This window comes from Eleutherodactylus coqui, chromosome 8 (assembly GCF_035609145.1).
Source record: "Eleutherodactylus coqui strain aEleCoq1 chromosome 8, aEleCoq1.hap1, whole genome shotgun sequence".
NCBI lineage: Eukaryota > Metazoa > Chordata > Amphibia > Anura > Eleutherodactylidae > Eleutherodactylus > Eleutherodactylus coqui.
The window spans coordinates 96,734,332-96,753,934 of NC_089844.1; the positions used below are offsets into that span (position 1 = coordinate 96,734,332).

At 42.8% G+C, this 19,603-nt stretch overlaps 1 protein-coding gene and 1 non-coding gene across 2 annotated transcripts in view; both read left to right on the forward strand.

Moving 5' to 3' along the window:
• The window catches only part of ADAM23 (ADAM metallopeptidase domain 23), a 175,961-nt gene that overhangs the window by 84,422 nt on the left and 71,936 nt on the right, over positions 1–19,603 (forward strand). Inside the window, exons 5-6 of the mRNA XM_066577434.1 lie at positions 986–1,068; positions 5,171–5,234. Coding sequence (XP_066433531.1) covers positions 986–1,068; positions 5,171–5,234 — 147 coding nt within the window. The remainder of the gene's footprint in view (positions 1–985; positions 1,069–5,170; positions 5,235–19,603) is intronic.
• Positions 17,071–17,185, forward strand: LOC136578169 (U5 spliceosomal RNA). The gene has a single exon (XR_010786589.1). It is a non-coding gene; the product is annotated as a U5 spliceosomal RNA (small nuclear RNA).

Sequence of the window (19,603 nt, forward strand, 5' to 3'; positions counted from 1 at the left end):
TGGACAATTTGACATAACTAGAATTAACAAGATTTGTTTTACTCTGGAACCACCAAATGGTCCAAAACCTTCAAGGTCCAAAAGCTAAGTGCACTTAACAATAAATAAACTGCATCACAAGCTCTACTTTTAGCAAATAACATGGAGACTGTTATTTCATAATAATTTTGCATACATTTTAGGAAATTGGAAAATAGTTCTTAAGTTCCAAGATAAATTGAACTTTAGCAAGCTTTCAGACTTTCAATGCCCTTCATCAGGCAAGGGGAAAGAACAACACGAGACCATAGTAAAGCTCCCAATTTCTGGTACTAAGACACAGAGGGGAGCAAGACCTCCTGACAATTCCTCGGTGTGGCAGCATCACAGCAGACAGGAACCTCATGAGAAATTGTGAGCTTCATTGTTCTATGGTCCTTTGTGTCATTCTTTCCTAAGCCTGATGAAGGACATTGAAAGCCCAAGAGCTTGCTATAGTTCAATTTGTCTTGGAACCTAAGCACTATCTTCCAATTACCTGGAATCTATGCACAACTATTGTCAAGTATATGCCTGCCACCTTTAGACAGCAGTATTCTGGTCCATACTTTGTATCAGTATTTGTACAATTCTCTCAAATATACTTTATCTCGGTGTAGAAACTGGTTTCGGCTTACTAAATCCTGATGTAAAATGTTACCATAAAGAGTGACCTAGGACTAGGTTGCTAACGGTGTTACAGTGATGGGGGTTGTACTGCAGTTTATTGTTACCCTCCTGGTTCTATCCATCCTAGTATATTATAATAAATAATATAAATAAAAATAAATGACTGATATAATAACTGGAATTTATTGTATGTGAAACATATGCACTATTGTCAAGGGGAACTTTCAGCTGAACACAATTGAGTGTTTTTTTCTTCCAGACTGTTAAATTGCATAGTGATGTATTCTGACCTTTCTAAGTGAACACACAATTGTGAATGCACTCTTTTTTTCCACAGGGAGGAGAGCATTGCTACTATCATGGTACCATCAGAGGTGTCAAAAACTCAAGAGTGGCGATTTCCACTTGCAATGGTTTACAGTAAGGGGAAAGCTGACATTAAAGCACTTGTTTGTGTGATATTGTACTGCACATACCTCATAGACCTATATTTGTAGAAATTGAACTGCATTGACATGCACAGTGTTTCTAGAAGTTCTCATCCACAATTTATCCTCAAAATGACACACATATATGTCCAGTTGCCTTGTGTGCATTCATATTTTTGTTTGAACGTTTTCATATAGTAACATAGTATGTAAGGCTAAAAAAAAGACATATGTCTATCCAGTTCAGCCTATTATCCCACAATGCTGATCCAGAGGAAAGCAAATAACCCAATGAGGTAGAAGCCAATTTTCCCCATTTTAGGGGAAAAAAATCCTTCCTGACTCCAAATCAGGCAATCAAAATAAATCCTTGATCAACAACCCTTCTGTAGTAATCTAGTGACTAACATGTGATATTGTTACACTTAAAGGCGCCCAGGCCCGTCTTCAACACTTTTAGTGAGTTCACGTCCTCGGGTAGAGAGTTCAATGGTCTCACCGCTCTTACAGTAAAGAACCCCCGTCTATGTTGGTGTAGAAAACTTCTTTCCTCTAAACATAGAAATCTTAGAACCAAATGTATTATATATTTAAGACAAGGAACATGTTAAAATTCAGTGTCCAAGTATGGAGTTGGGTTAGGGTTGTAGAGAGTTTGTCACTGGGGCAGAGGAATCAAGTATATTCCAATAATTGTCACCAGATTGACTCCTAAAACTTAACTTTTATTTTTACTTTTCTATATAAAATTAGTGAGCTAGAAAAGCATCAACAAACATATAACAGTATGGAAGGTGAAAGGCTTACCAACCACTCCTTATCTGGTTGATGTAATTACGGATCACCAATGCAGAAATAGAAAGCACCTATGTGTATATATATTGGTGACTACACATCCCAATGAATGGGAGATGGTCTGTGTGTACACACCTAGACAGCTCCTATGGGTATGTTGGGTACGCTCATTTTGTGTCGTAACCCAAAGAACATTGGTAGGAGCTAACATATAGAGCGTGAATAATCGTCATCAACCATAATATGTGTAGTGGTGGTATCCACATTACTTCTATAATCCATAGCCCCCAACAGAGGACTAAAGGGATAACAGCACTTGAGTTTTACCCTATTTAGGATACTTTTGAGTCAGGTACTGAATTAGCGCTCAAGTATCCATAATTCTATCTCCAGTCCGAGGACTGGTTGAATGAATGAAGTTTTTGAAGTCAATCAGTGGCACGTGGGGTTTTAGAGAGGGTCATTGTGTATGCATGTATAGTATGTGCATATTCTATGAACACTATGGGTATGTTGAGACACCGCAAAATTGGTGTGGATTTTCAGTGTGGAATTTGCGCTGCATATATGGAGCTAAATACAAAACAGTATAATGCTAGCCAATGGGGTATAGCAGTCAGCTCCTGAAGCCGACAAGTACATTTGTCCAGTTTATCTATTGTTAGGCTGGGTTCACACGGGGCGTATTCCCGTCGGAAATCTCGCGGTTTGGCCGCAGCAAAAACCGTAAGATTTCCGCCGGGAGAACCGCCGCAGTTTAAGCCGCGGCGGCTTTGAAGCGGCCCGGCGCTCCATAGGGGAGAGCGTGGCCGCGACGAAAATAAACAAAAAAGAAAAGTAAATAGACATGCTGCGGGTTTCAGCCGGACTTACCGCAGCGGATTGGCCATCCCGTGTGGACGAGATTTCTGAGAAATCTCGTCCACATAGCTGGCTAATCCCGAGATTAGCGGCCGCGGGCGGATTTGCCACGGCCAAATTCCGCCCTGTGTGAACCCAGCCTTATTGTTCTCTATTGTGATCTTTTAAACGAATGTGATGAAAAAATATATTAAGAATTTTCAAAATTGTGAAATTGTTTTCATACAGAACGGAATATTTTGCAACTACATTGTAGAATACGAAATCCCGAAATAATTCCACACCAAAATCTGCACGTCTAAATGAGGATTGTGATGCAGGATTCTGCTATTTTCAATTCTGCATCAAAATCGGACCTTGTGCTGAATATTCTGCAGGAGCGCACATTCTGCAACGCCATTTCAGATTATTCCATTCTGTGTAAAAGCACCCGTATAAAGCGTGCTTTCTAATTGTGTGGATCATTTACAAAAACAAATATAATAATGAAATGAAGAATAAATTTATAAACAGTCTTAGATAAACAGAATCATTGTTAGAATCATACAGCTTTAGAAAGCCAAAGCTGTTGCCGGGAGCTGACCTCAGACTGCAAGCTACTAAATTATTAACAAATTGATGTTACTTTGTGCTTGTGCAGCCAGTATTACAGCTTTAAGAGCACCCTTCGTGTGCCGCAAAATACAGAAAGAACATTTTGCTAGTCTTAAAACTTCATTGTCCCTAGACACATGTAATAATGTAGCCTTCATTCTAGAGGGCAGTGAAGAATACTGACTTCCAGCTGACTGCATCCATTGCTGTATGATACCTACTATACTGACACAGCTTATTACTTGGCATCTTACCTCTAAGAAGAACTAGTAAAACACAACATAACAATTTGTATTATGCACATCCAATACTATAACTCCTTTGTTATATAAATATATATATAAGGCCTCTTTCACACGAGCATCGTTTTAATGCTCAGATAGCTGCTCTAAAACATCGCGGCTATCTGAGCGTTAAATTTAGTGTCACGGCTACTATTCGTGTGTATACCGCTCCCCCTCGCTCCCCCACCCTTTTCCGGACGGCTCCCATAGAAGTTTATGGGAGCTGCCGGCGTTGTACCGTCACAAGATAAGACTTGTCCTATCTTTTGGCAGAGAGAAAGCTCGGCGTCAAAAAAAATCTTTTGACGTGTGATTTTTTTTTTTTTTTTTTTCAGTGTGTCAAAAAATTGTTCACCTGAAAGAACCCATAGGAAACCATACGTAGAGATGCAATTTTTTTATTTTTTTTTTTTTTTAATGCGCCTACTCTGTGTCAAAATGCTGCTTGTGTGAAAGAGGCGTAAGGCTGTATTTACATGGGCGATTGCAATATCTGTCTGAGAAAATCAGAGTGATGTCGCACTCAAACCTGCAATTTTTCTGCATTTGCAATGCTTTTTGCAAGAGAAGCATATCGAATTGCATCGCTGTACATGCGATTTTCACGTGTGCTTTCATGCTCTTGAAAAAAAAAAAAGAAAATCACATGTTGCTCCAATATTTAAAGTGGAAAAATGCACCGCACTCACATGCAAATTGCATGGCATTCGAATGTGATGCAATTTTTCCATGCACCCATAAGAAATAATTGGCAATCCATTAACAGAATTGCCCCAAAATAGGGCACGCTGTGATTTTTTGATCTTACACTATCGTTACAACAGAAAAAAAAAATTGCTTGTGCATAGAGATGAGCGAGCACGCTCAGATAAGTCAGTTACTCGAGCGAGCCTCGCTGTTCTCGAGTAACTGTATTCTTGTCCGAGCGTGCTCGGAGGGGGATGTGGCGGGGGGAGGAGAGAGAGATCTCTCTCACTCTCTCCCCCGCTACCCCCTTCCCCAGCACGCTCGGACCAGTAAGCAGTTACTCGAGAACAGCGAGGCTCGCTCGAGTAACTGACTTATCCGAGCGTGCTCGCTCATCTCTACTCGTGTACATTACCCCATTGAACATAATGGGTTCTTATCACATGTGATTTTTGTGCATCTCACAATGCACAGAAATCGCGCATAAAAATTGGCTATGTAAACTCTCAGAGAAAGAGATTATTCTGGCCACTATTATATGAGTACATTTATTTAAATACCGAGGTATTAACATACTTTTCTGTATGGATTCACATGAAGAAGTAACGGATCTGTGCAGAAATGCATTGTAAATTCCACATGCGGATTTTGCTCATTGGCAGGTGTAAATCCGTGTGCCGATCTGCGACAAAACCTGTAGCAGAAGAGCCACAGATTTGGGCTGATTCAGACGAAATTTATTTTCTCTCTGTTATGCGGCTGTGATAATCATAACAAGACAAAACCAAACCAAACTCCTGCACTCTGGGGTAAAAAATTGTAAATTACTAGTTGATACGATGTCATTTGTTTAACGATATGTTTCTCTTCTAGCGGAATGTTTGATGATGGCACTCACACCTACACCATACATCCGGTGGACATAACTCACAATTCTGTAAGTATCTTACATTGAGCAATGATTTAAGGAGTGTTCTAGGACATGAAAAATTATATATAAATGAAGAAAAAAGTGAATAACTTTATTTTAAGCTCGTATATTTTTTTTTTCATGTCCAGGAAAATCCCTGCGATTTAGTTCCCATTTTGCTGTTTCATCTTGGGGACAGCAAAACGGGCAGAAAATGTTTCAGTTTTCCAGCCCATAGAAATGTACTGATACTGAAGATCTATAGTTTCAATCCGTTTTGGTATTTTACATCTCTATTCCGTTTTTTCCATCAGAACAAAAGCGTTGATTGTTGCGCTTTTGTTTCCATTTTCGGAAACAGAATACAGATGGATCAATTTTTATCGCATTGTTGTCAATGGGAGATGGATGGAACTGGAAAGCAATCTGTTTTTCATTTCCAGTGGTGGTGGTGCCACCTCTTTAGTGAATTCGGCTCAGTAGTTAGCACTGTTGCCTTGCAGTGCTGGGGTCCTAGGCTCAAATCACATCAAGGACAATATCAACTTTGGAAAACTCCATACAGTTGTCACCCTTGTTCACAGTTGAACCTAGAACTCCAGCACTGTAAGGCAACAATGCTATCAGTTAACCACCACTCTTGTTCTTTCATCTCTAGATGAAGAGAAGAAGAAATGTAAAAAGAACATAAAAACCCAAACAGATGTGATGCTTAGTCTAAGTAGAAGAAAGTATATACAAGCAGCACTCACTCCAAACCCACAAGATCAGGACTACGAGGGTAGTGCAAAGCCACGGCAACTGGAACCCAGACCTTGGTTCCCAAGACATACAGTAAAAGAACTGAGTCTGCGGCAGCATGGATAGATGCAACAAACACTGACACTTTTATGCCTCCATAGCAAATATAGCTGCAACGTTTCGACCTGTAGACAGGTCACTTGACAAAGACCTGTCTACCGGTCGAAACGTTGCAGCTCTTTTATTTGCTATGGAGGAATAAAAGTTTCAGTATTTATTGCATCCATCCATGCTGCCACAGACTCCCTTCTTTTACTGTATCGAAAAGAATGTGGAAAAAAACTGGGTTGGGGGCGCAACCCTCTAAGCTACTAGGAGATAAAAGATCCAATATGTGATAGTGAAGGCACTTTTTTATTATTTCACAAGATAAAAAACAGCAATTGAAAAAACGTTTCAGGGATGCACCCCTTCGTCAGTACGGCTGGATTGGGCACAACAGGATGCCTTGAGGTGACACAATCCCAAAGGTGTTTTGGGTGCGTCAGAGGTCCTGTATGTGGCAGGGGAACAGGGAAGAAAGAAGTAGCAATTGAAAATGCGTTTCGGGGACGCACCCCTTCATCAGTTCGGCAATTAAAAACGTGTTTCGGGGATGCACCCCTTTGTCTGCAATTGAAAACGCGTTTCGGGGACGCACCCCTTCGTCACCAATTGAAAACGTATTTCAGGGACGCACCCCTTCGTTTACTGTATGACTCTTAGTCAGAGATGGTCCTATGTCTTCAGCACAACAAGCTCACAACACTTATTCCTCCTTCTCTAGAGGAGGAGAAGAATGAGAAACAGAAAGAGAACATGCAAAGTCCATGCAGATGTTGTCCTTGGTCAGATTTCAACCTAGGACCCCAGCAGTGCAAGGCAAAAAGTGCTAATGACTAAGCTACAATGCTTTTTCTTCCTTCTTCTTGTTTCTCTTTCTTCACCCTCCTCCAGATGAGAAGAAGAAAAAGAAAGTGAAGTAGAAGAGAAAAGAGGAAGACAAGAAGAATAATATCTTTCCCTTGTTCTCCTTCTTCTAGGATGACAATAGAAGAATATTGATGATTCAGTGGTCACTATTGCCTTGTAGCCAGGGGTTCTAGGTTCATGTCTGACTTTGGACAACATCTGCATAGAAATTGCATGTTCTCATTGTGCTTATTCTTTTTTTCTCCTCCTCGTGAGAAAGAAGAAGAAAAAAAAACTAAGATGGTGGTTCTGTTGTTAGTACTGCTGGCTTGCAGTGCAGGAGTCCTAGCTTATATCTGACCAAGGGTGACATCTGTGTGGAATTTTGGAAGTTGATATTGTGCTTGATGGGATTTTAACCTAGCACCCCAGCACTACAAGACAACAGTGCTGACCACTGAATCATCAAGCTTCTTCCTTTGTCCTCCTCCTGCGTCTTCCTTCTCCAGAAGAGAAGAAGCAGGAAAAGGCTACACAAGAAAATGGGTTTTTCCTGCTGAAAAACGGACATAAGCAAAAAGCAAAATAGGAGAGCAGACCTGTCCTTGTAAACATATTCAGGTGACAGGTCTGTTTTAAAATCAACAATGAGACAAAAGGATAGAAGACCTGCTTACAAGAGCTTACTGTTACATCTGAGCCGGACACCAAAAATACCTTGTCCGGATCGGACGTAAAAGTTGTCAAAAAGGACGAATATATACACAATCTGAAAACTCGTAGAACAAAACTACTAATAGCATAATTAGACAATAGGAAAAGGGAAATCTCACCTTTCATACTAATAAGGGCTAACCTTGTCTAGAAGTGAGGTCATCGCCCTGACAAAGGCAGTTCCACGTCCGTAACTTGGGAGCCAGAATATATGCATTATAATTAGAGATGAGCGAACGTACTCGGTAAGGGCGATTTCGCAATCGAGCACCGCGATTTTCGAGTACTTCACTACTCGGGTGAAAAGTACTCGGGGGCGCTGTGGGTGAGCGGGGGGTTGCAGCGGGGAGTGGGGGGGGGAGAGGGAGAGAGAGAGGGCTCCCCCCTGTTCCCCGCTGCTACCCCCCGCTCCACCACGCCACGCCACGCCCCCCGGCGACCCCCGAATCTTTTAACCCGAGTAGTGAAGTACTCGAAAATCGCGGTGCTCGATTGCGAAATCGGCCTTACCGAGTACGTTCGCTCATCTCTAATTATAATAATAGTTGATTAGCTGGCTGGGGAAACCGCCTCCCCGAGACCAATATGACCTTATACCAACACACAGATGCGTGCACATCAGCGCACAGCGCCGAATGATGGGGCGCATACACCAATGCCATGGGCACATAGACCGGAATGAAGCTGTGACATCAGCCCAGAGCTGCTTCTGTGATGCAGCAATCACACCACGACAGTTTTGCAGCCAGCTTGTTGTAATACTATCATTTTTAAAGGAATTGCACCAATTACAAAGTTGAGTGGACCAGATGCGTTTGAAGATATCAGTATAGTTGTGAACAGAATGGAAGAAATTTCACCTTGGATTTTAATGCAATTCTTTGGCAAAATCTGCAACAAATCTGCAATAAAATCCACGTTTTACATGCTGACTTTGCTAAAAACTTTCTGTAGATGTCATTTTACTCAATGAAAGGGGTAAATTCCGGTGTGAAAATCTGCAGCAAACAATTGACATGTTGCTGATTAAAAATCTGCACTGAATGTTAACTCCAATAATAATGTGCAAGACAGGACTGCAGAAATGATCATAATTAGCGATGAGCGAGCGTACTCGATAAGACAAACCACTCGAGCGAGTAGTGCCTTATTCGAGTACCTGCCCGCTAGTCTCTAAAGATTCGGCTGCCGGCGTGGGTGACAGGTGAGTTGCGGCGGGGAGCAGGGGGGAGCGGGGGGGGGGGGGGAGGAGAGAGAGAGGGAGAGAGAGATCTCCCCTCCGTTCCTCCCCGCCCCCTGCTGGCAACTGAATCTTTAGAGACGAGCGGGCAGGTACTCGAATAAGGCACTACTCGCTCGAGTAGTTTGCCCTATCGAGTATGCTCGCTCATCTCTAATCATAATAAATAATTTATTGAAAATTACATATATAATAAAAACATTTAAAAAAACCAAACGTGGAGGAAATGCAGCATCAATACATAGGGAAATGCATCACCGCAGGTCACACACGGGGCGCAGGGATTTCCAGACCCTCGGTTACGTGGTAATACTTTATTATGTGCATGATATGGAGCTTGGTTATGCCTATTGCAGGTTGATAGGAGCATGATTTTCTCTAGGAATTTCTTGAGGTGTGACTTGAGGTGATGCTGCATTTCCTTCATGTTTTGGTTTTTAAAGGTTTTTATTATATATGTCATTCTCAGTAAACTATTTTTTATGATAATTTCTGCAGTCCTGTCTTGGACATTGTTTTTGGGGTTGTCATAATAATAAATATGCAGGACTGACATTCTTGGTGGGATTGTAGCTTCTTCATATAGGATTCAGGTTAACGCCAATGCGGATTCCGCACAGATTTTTGTGTGCTGCATGTGAATGAGATTTGTTGAAATCTCATCCACTGTACTGCTACTGTAAGGGTGAATGCCAACGAACGGATTTCTACTGGATTTCTCCACATGTGAATTCCGCAGCTATTAGGTTCTATTGAACTTAATAGCTTTCTGCCTGCCAATGCTCGTATGCGGAATTCTACCACGGATTTCCGCAGTGGGAAATAAATTGTGGCTATTTGCCACGGATTACCTCCAGCGTGAGGTCTCCATTAATATAGCCTTAACCCCTTGAGTGGCGGGTTTCCTACCACCCTGTCGTGCCCACCAAGGCAGGTTTTTTAAAATGGTCTAATCATTGAATTTCAACTAATTTTGCAGTTGCGTCTCAAGAGCCATAACTTTTTCATTTTTTCATTGACATGGCCATATAAGGGCTTGTTTTTTGCGGGACAAGTTGTGATTTTTTAAACAGGGGGGAGGAAAAAAAGAAATGGGGAAAAAAGAAAAAAAGGGGCCATGTCATTAAGGGGTTACATAATGTATTAACTTCCTTCTCTGGGTCATTACGACGCATGGATACCACATGTGTTATTGTATTTTTGATTTTTTACAAAGTAAAGGGAGACAAGTGTTTTTATAATTTTTTTTATAATTTTTTAACTTTTTTATTTATTTATTTATTTATTTAAATTTTTTTTTTTGTCCCTTTAGGGGACTTCCACAGGGACCCATCAGGACCCCTGATCACATTCCGGGGGTCCGATGGTGACAGCCCTTTACATGCTGCAGTGACAGCCCTTTACATGCTGCAGTCACATAGACTGCAGCATGTAAAGGGTTAACACAGCAGAGATCGGAGGTTTTCTCTGATCTCTGCTGTAAGAGCTAGTACCTAGCTGTCCTCTGACAGCTAACAACCAGCTCTCCCTGCCACAGAGACCATCGGCTTGCTTCTGACAAGCCGATGGTCTCTATGGCAACCTGTAAACAAAGCAGGAGATTGCCGGCATATCGGCAATATCTTCTGCTGGTTTTTCAAAGCCCTTGCTTTGTTCTCTGTGGGTCTGTGGAGGCAGAGCACACTGTCACAGCTTGTGGCATTGTGCTCTGCAGCTCCCATAGTGATACATAGCCCGGAAATCTTCCGGGCTATGTTGCTATGAGCAGTGGAGCTCGTCCCGGAAATTTTCCGGGCGTGCCACTCAAGGGGTTAATGGAGACCGCGGAATCCCGCGATCACCAGCAGGCACTTTTTGTTTTTAATGACGGCACTCCCGCAGCGTAAACCTGCAGGCGTATCCCGTGACGCTCGTGGGCATTAGCCCTAAATAATGTGGAGTTTCTACATGCAGTTTTCTTGTGAATCATCTACAATGTTTGTGCCCCGTGTGGACATGCCCTAAGGCTTCCCTCACACAGGTGATCGGCAAAGTGCCGCGATTTTGATCGACACGCTTTGCCATGCTGCAGCTGACATCGGCTTTTAGCACTTCTCATCTTTCAGAGTCTGAAAAATAGAACAGACTCTGCTCGGAAATCGCCGCGCTGCGATCGAGTGGTTGTCTGAGAGGCTACATTGAAAACAATGAGAGCCTTATACTGCGATTAGTGCTTTGCTGAAAACGCAGCATTACTCAAAGAAAAAAGCACCGGTGTAAGGGAGGCCCAATACAGAACCACGGCTGTGGGGATATTAAATGCTGTGTCAGCATAACATAGTCAACGATACGATGATAAGAGCAGAGGGTCAATGTAAAGTACCGATGGCAAGCACCCCAGCAATTCCACTTCTCCATGGAGAGAATAGATCAGATGCTCACCCACACACTTTTGCATACTGACAGCACTTGAAAAGCAGCTGTGGGGGTTTTGTTTTCACCGAGGCTGCTCTCATTTATTATCCAAATCAAAATTCATGCCCTCGCTAAAAAATACAATTCTGAGGTTTCAAATATGTTAGGAAATTGCTGATAATACAATGGTGAGCCTACTGGATACATCACACAATATGCCAGATGCTCATTATTTAGTTGCTTTTTTCATTCAGCAAATTCCTGACTTAGTTTTTGCATCTCTGAAGTAATTTAGCAACTCAGGTAGCATTGTCAACGGGGCGATGATCTTCATCCCTTGCACCCTTGTTATACTGTAGAGAGAGCATTGGCCTTATTTACTAAGGCTGGTATATTTTACACCACTGTAAGCAAAGAAGATAGTTGGAGCTATTAGCGCCAAATATTTTCTATCCATGAAAAATAGAAATAGGACAGGCGCCTCATGTGCGGAAACAGGACATTTATTTGGGAATGTGGAGAGTATGCATTGCCCTCACCTACCTATACAACCAGCTGGCCTGGGTGCAAAAGTTTATCTTAGGGCCCCCCAACTTCTCTTAAAGGGGTTCTGACATGAAAAAAAAAAATTGTACTCACCTTGCCTGGCCTGGCCCGATCGCCAGGCATGTCCCCATCAGCCGGCATCTTCTTCTGTGCCTTTAAAGCAGAGCAGGAGCGGTCAAAAAGACCGCTTCCTGCTCTGGTCCGTCCGTCAGGCACTTCCGAGGTCAACGGACGGACCGCCACAGCAAGCACGTCACAAGCAGTGAACTCCGGAGTGCTGAGCATGCGCAGTGGAGACGCGGCCCGTCCTGACTCCTGTCAGAGGGCACCTCTCCACTGCGCATGCGCGCGATCCCGGAGCGGCGCAGCTGCTGGAGGAAGAAGACTGCCTGCCGGGAGGCATACTAGCACTTTCTGCTTAGGTTAAGCAGCGCTGCTGATTAGAGCCACCTGATTGGCTCTTCGGCACCACGTGACTGCACAGCGTGCACCAATCAGGTGGCTCTAGTCAGGCTGCTTAACCTAAGCAGAAAGTGCTAATATGCTGCCGGGAGATGACCCCCCATGTCAACAACAATAGGAGAACAGGTAAGTATAAGATTTTTATGCTTTAGCAGCCATTAACCCATGGGTTCCCTGGGTCTATTAGGCAGACCAGGGAACAATGGCTGCTAAAGCATAAAAACCTTATTTGTGTCAGAACCCCTTTAAGCCCTTGACGCAGAGATGTAACTTGAAGCTTCTGGGCCCCAATGCAAAACCTGTAACAGGGCCCTAACTATAATGCTTTATCCATAGTACTGGGCTCCCTATATGGAGAAGAGAGGCCTTATGGGCTCCTAAGGCCCCTGGGCCCAGGTGCAACCACATCCCCTGCATCCCCTATAGTTACACCAGTGTACACAACCTTAAAGGGGTTGTCCCGAGGCAGCAAGTGGGTCTATACACTTCTGCATGGCCATAATAATGCACTTTGTAATATACATTGTGCATTAATTATGAGCCATACAGAAGTTATAAAAAGTTTTATACTTACCTGCTCCGTTGCTGGCGTCCTCGTCTCCATGGTGCCGACTAATTTTTCGCCCTCCGATGGCCAAATTAGCCGCGCTTGCGCAGTCCGGGTCTTCTTCTTTTCTGAATGGGGCTCCGTGTAGCTCCGCCCCGTCACGTGCCGATTCCAGCCAATCAGGAGGCTGGAATCGGCAATGGACCGCACAGAAGCCCTGCGGTCCATGAAGACAGAGGATCCCGGCGGCCATCTTCAGCAGGTGAGTATGAAGACGCCGGACCGCCGGGATTCAGGTAAGCGCTGTGCGGGTGGTTTTTTTAACCCCTGCATCGGGGTTGTCTCGCGCCGAACGGGGGGGGGGTTTAAAAAAAAAAAAAACCCGTTTCGGCGCGGGACAACCCCTTTAAATACTCTTGTTATATAGCTATGTCCGGCCGCTGCCAATATCAGTTCTTTCACTTGAGGCTGAACCCCAGTGTTTGCTGCCAAGCTCTTCGCTGTAATCATGAGTACCCAATACATGGTGCAATACAAATAACAGGATTTATAGCAAGGAGCTTGGCAACAAAGTTTGGGAAAAAAACAGGAAGCTAGGTCTGCTCTATCATTCTCACACGTAGAAAAACTAAGTGCAAGAAAGATAGGGTCAGTCCTATTCTTGTGCGTAGTATTAAAACGCAACAATCCCGATAGGGAAAACAAAACCATTGAAATCAATGTTTCGTCCCGTTAAGCGGCCGTAATTTTCACAGCCACATAACGGGCCAAAAACACTCCCATGTGTTTAAACCCAAAAAGAAAAAAGGAAATACTTAGGGTGTTGGATGAAAGCCTTAGCTGCCTAGTTGGAAATGCAGGAACATTGTATATTCTCCGTACAGTATCTGCAATCAAAATATGTGCAGAACAAGATCACAACTGTGCATTGCCTAAAAATGCTCTTTTTGTGAAAGTCTGCACTGGAATAGTATATTCTGACAACTAGAAGGATGCACTCATGTAGGACTCTCCTTTTTGTACATTCTGCTGTGGACATCGATGTTAAGTGCAGTTTTCTGCTTACCAGTTTAAATTATACCTTCAGAATGACTGTGTGATATCTGACAGCAAATGTTCTGCTTGGGAAATCGCAGAGGCGTTCCAGTGTGTGAGACAGCAAAATTGTGCTGATTCATACTTGTCGACTAATGCTGCTCGCTTCTTCCACTGGAGCGGGACGTGACCAGGGCCACCAATTGCTCCTGCTGAGAACTTTTCAAGGATTCTGAAAGTCAAAGTGATTTTATTTGTCACATTTGTAAAGTTAAAGTACAATTATTGTTGCTGATGTCTAAACCAAAAACCAAGATTCAGGTGTGCCCACACCCAACCGACCCACCCCGAACCGGTATCACAATTAACATAGTCCTGGAGAGGTCCTTACATTGTGACATAGAGGAAAACTGTAGTCATTAGACTTAGGGCGCCTTCACACTTGCGATCGCGATATCGCTGCGTTTTCTTAACGCGACTGTCAATGGGACTTTCTAACGTTAAAAACGTATCGCACAAAAATCGCAAAGCACAAACTTGTGATTTTTGTGCATTGCATTTTTAACATTAGAAAGTCTTATTGACATTTGTGTTCACAAAACCACAGCGATATCGTGATCGCAAGTGTGAAGGCGCCCTGAGGCCTCATGTCCACGGGCACGCATGGATTCTAAGTATGGAAACCCGCAGCGGATTCCACCCGTGCCCGCAGACATAAGGCCAAAAAGACGTCACCTGTCCGGATGTGATGCGGGTCTCCTGCGTCGCGGCTGGATCTTCTTTCTTCTGCACGGTGCTTTTTTTTTTAAATCTCCTGCTTTCCAGTGGATCCGCAGCACATCCGCAGTGTCAGCTGCAGGTGTGCCACGGATCAGACGGCTTCCATTGACTTCAATAGAAACTATCACTGCGGGATTCGCAGAAAAATGAATCATGCTGCGTTTTTGTACCGTGCATGCGATCCGCACACCGGGAAAAAAATTACATCCACAGCTATTTAAGATATCTGCGGATGCCCAATGACAGTCTATGAGCTGATTGAACTGCAGGAAAACTGATTCCGCAATTCAATTATGCCCGTGGACATGAGGCCTTAGGGTGGTTTCACGCAGTGCGAGAGTGAGTAAGAACGCAGAATTATGAAACCCATGCTTGTCAATGGTTTCCTTCACATTTGTGAAGTTTTCATTCATGCAATGTTGCAATTAAAAAAAAAATTGTCCTATCGGTTCTGTTTTTTGTGTTTTTTTTTTTTTATCTCCCATGTTTCTCTATGGAACCTCCTTTTTATTGCATCGCAAGGTACCAACTTGAAATTTTTGTGCAATGTGATGCGTTTTTTAACATTAGAAAGTCCTATTAATTTTCACGCTTAAAAAAAAGAAAAAAAAAATTGCTGCAAAATTGTGCGATAGAAACGTTCAAGAAAATTACAAGCGGCAGCAAAGTGAAAAAAGTTTTTGACGCGATTTTCTCTCAGTAAAATCGCAATCGCCCATGTGAAATTAGCCTTACAAATGAATGGCACTGGGCTGCTTTATTCTAACTGTATCCAGCCAGGTGTTTTATGTAGGTGCCAGATACAATTGATGACAAGGAGTTTGGTGACCGTAGAGAAACCTAACCGGAGAGTTTATCTGTCCACACTGAGAGACGTCTAGTGGCATAACGCCTATCGTCTGGCATAGGAAGCTATGGATGAGTTTTGCCATCCCTTCAGTGTTTGGATTTTTTACTTACGAGGGAATCATGATGGGAGGATTGGATAACCATTATGTCGGGGAGCCGAAGGAAAAGAAAAATGTATTTCTAATATAAAATTATGGTGTCGTTGCCATTCCAGACTGAATCGAAGGCAAACTGCGGTAAAGAGGTTTACATTGTAGCTAATTGGTCTTTGTATTAACCCTTTCCAATCTACTGTCTGACGTCTAAAGGCATTATGATTCTACAGCTCTGATGTTGGAAGATACCTGTGGGGATCTCTTACTGTATATTGCCAGCCTCCCTGCTGTCGGAGCCTATCCAACGTGTCACCTCATGCAGTACTGGCATTAGCCAGTATATAGCGCCGTTGTATAATGGCAGAAAAAGAGTAAGCCCCCTAGGAAAACCAGGATACAAATTGGATTGGAAAGGGTTAAATCATTTCTGCAAGTGCTCTGCATTATAGGTGTCAACCAAATACATTTTGTAGCTGACTAGAAATTGGTGACCAAGTCTCTCACCCGCTTAATTGAACACATTTTCAGACATTGCAGTTGTGTTCCCTTGATTTTTGTGTGATACCACTGCGTTTTCTCACAGCGATATCCCAATTCAGTCGCGCTGTAGCACTCTTTTGCTTAGGGGAACATGAAATGCAAGCCCTACCCTGGAAATAAGCCCTAGCTATATTTAAAAAAAAACAAAAAACAATACATTACCTAACAGGTGCCATCCGCTCTGCTGCACTTCACCTCCTGAAGCTCCGGCACATTTGTTTGCAGTCTTCAGCCACCGCTTCCTGGTCAGGGTAGCGCTGACTCTGATTTGGCTGAGCCGCGGTGCTCGAGAACTATCAATGCAGCGCTTCAGCCACCGCTTCCTCCAGGTAGCGCTGACTCTGATTTGGCTGAGCCGCGGTGCTCGAGAACCATCAATGCAGCGCTTGATGAACCAATCACAGCCATTCAATATGATGGCTGTGATTGGTTCATCAGGCACTGCACGGATTGGTTCTCGAGCGCTCAATCAGAGTTTTAGGAGGAGAAGGGCGGCGGAGTGGACAGTGCCTGTTAGGTAGTGTAATTGTTTTGGCTTTTTTAAATGCAGCTAGGACTTATTTTAGGAACAAACCGTAGGACTTCCTACTGTAAAAGTTGCATTGCACCACACCACACAATGCAATGCAACACAAAGAAAGGCTCTGTAAGGAAACACGGGCTATAAAACATCGCAAATTGCGGCAATATTCAGCATGCTGCAATTTTTTTCTCACATTGTAACATGCGCCCGCCGTAAAAAAAGCGTTTTTTGCCCCGTTCGCTCCTGTGAGTGTTTTTAACATCTATGGACATATTCTAAAAAAAATTTAATTTTTTATGAGAAGTGCTGGGGCTATATACATCCTTTTTTCCACATTGCTTGGCCTTGTACTCTGTGCACTCCCTTTATTGGAGGTTGGCTTTTGGCATAACGCTGTGGTTCAAGATTTTTGGTGAGTTGTATTTTATTTTTTTACTGTATATTCAGTACATGTTTTTTTTTCAGATCGAATAAATCTTTTGCCTTTTATTAAAGATTTCCGTGGAGAGGAACAATTAGGAGTTTTTCGAGAATTTTTCGATGCCTGGCGAGAGTTGGGCTTAAAAAAATAAATTATATATATATGAAGGCAAATACTAATGAAAAAACTGCTGACAGATACTTGTAATGTCATTGGAACATGTCTATAATATGGGCCACTATATGGACCATATGCTCATCAGAAACCAGCCTAAGGGGCTGCTAAACCTATATACATTGGGCAATGCAGACATTGCAGCAGAGGAATTCTTCAATTTTCTACCGCAACTGTCACACATGACAGCTGCGGTAGAGGATTCTGCTGCTGGCACCCTGTCAATTGCTTTCAGGGAAGGGCTTTAAATATAAGCCCTGCCCTTAAAATCCTTTAAAAAGTGCTGTAAAGAACAAAAAAAATAGATACTCAGCTTGCTTCAGCTGCCGGGGCTCAGCAGCGTCTTCTCCTCCTGTCCCCTGCACTGTAGTGCTGATCTATGAATGAATGACGGGCATGAGCAGCACCACAATGCAGGGGACAGGAGGAGAAGACGCGGCTGAGCCCCGGCAGCTGAAGCAAGCTGAGTATTTTTTTTTGTTTTTTTACAGCACATTTACAGGATTTTCAGGGAAGGGATTATATTTAAAGCCCTTCCCTAAAAGCAATTGACAGGGTGCCAGCAGCAGAATCCTCTACCGCAGCTGTCATGTGTGAATTGAAGAGAATTGAAGTGGCAGGTGCAGCAGCAGGGAATTCTTTTTACTAGCGGGGATGAAGGAAACATCTCCCGCATGTGGCAGATGTGTTCTTCATCCCCGCGGGGAACACGGCAGCAGCAAAGGGTAAGTTTATATATATATATTTTTTTTTTTACACTAAAATTTTTGTTTTTCAGGGAAGAGCTTATATGTAAAGCCCTTCACTGAAAAACAATGCAGGGGTGCCAGCAGACCATTGTTTGCAATGGAGCCGCTGGCAGCAGCGGGGCTCCATTGAAAACAATGCGTGCATTCCCTATTGTGCACGCATGTCCAATCTTTGCAGGCACATGCCTTTAAAGCACGGACAGGTGCACACACCATACGGAATGCATTGGGGCTAATAGACGCATGTTTTTGTGCGCGCGTATGCACGCACAAAATACACGCTCGTCTGAAGCCACCCTAACTTCTACTCTGTGCTCCCCATGCTGATTGTCAGATTTTTCTATCACTCTGCATACAGGGAGACCAGTTACGCAGTATCAGATGGTCGGGCAATAGTGAATATATAAATATTCATGTGGCACACCGGAATCATATCTGACTCGTTGCAAACTTTAAAATCTAAGTTTTCAAAAACTGCAAAAGTGATTGATTTAAACGAAAGACCACTGGAGTACAATAGTGCCTGCAGCCTGCGTACCATTAGGAACCTGACAGGGTTGCCTCTAATGTGCTAAAGCAGATAACTGTAGAAAATAGAATGTGCCATGTCTATTAATATTCTCCAGTTTCAAAAATATTCATCAAGACTTATGTGGCTTATTAGCTGCGTCGTCATGCAGCTTTGTTCAACTTTTCACTGTCCGCTCAGACATACTCTGGAGCCTGTCAAGGGCTTTGTCCCTGAATTTTAGTGCATTTGTGGATTAGAACCAGTAAAATGTTCAAGCTTTGTTCGTCTGCAGTAAACAAAAATGAATAGCTGCCATTACTGCGGTGCATTTGGCCCCATCGCTGATCATTTTGGCACAACAATAGATCATGTTGCTAAATAGTCTGTGCTTGCATGTATTTAGCATTGATTGCCTTTAACTATTTTACCTAAGAAATCCTGTGCCATCTATAGTAAGTTTACAACTGAGCAAAGAAAGCCCACATCATTCTTATATAAAAAACCCTAGCTCATATGAAAAGAGTAAAATTATAATTTGTCTTCAGTCTAGATGTTAGGAAAATACACTCACCATTCTCTCAAAATCTAGACTAAACTGGAATAGGGAATGTGATATCTGTCCTATTTAGAAATAGAGCATGATGCTTGGAGATGCGAAAATGAAAGCCTAATTAGCAATATTTATGAATTATATTCTATATGGAAAGGTGCAAAATGGAGACAGAAAACCGTAAATGCGTGATTTGCAGGGTCTTCTTGTCAAAAGCTTCTTATGTGAAGTAGCATGTCATAGTCATTGCTTGCAAGAATGGCATGGAAACTGGAAACAGAAATATACTGTAATTCACCCATCCAGCCAACAGCTAGTCCTGTTCAGGCTCTAATATTTAGCTCAGTTTAGGAATTTATGCAATTATGTGACTGGTCAGCTGACTTTAGGCTAGGATGACATATGGTCTGTTTACATGGTAAAAAAGCATATACATAAGAATTGGTGAGAAAAGCCTAATGAAATAAAATATGCATTAACCGCCTTTCCGGTCGTATAAGACCGGCCAAATAGTCTTTATGTAAAAAAAAAAAAAAAGATTTATGTTGTGCAAAAGTAGTAAAATATACAAAAA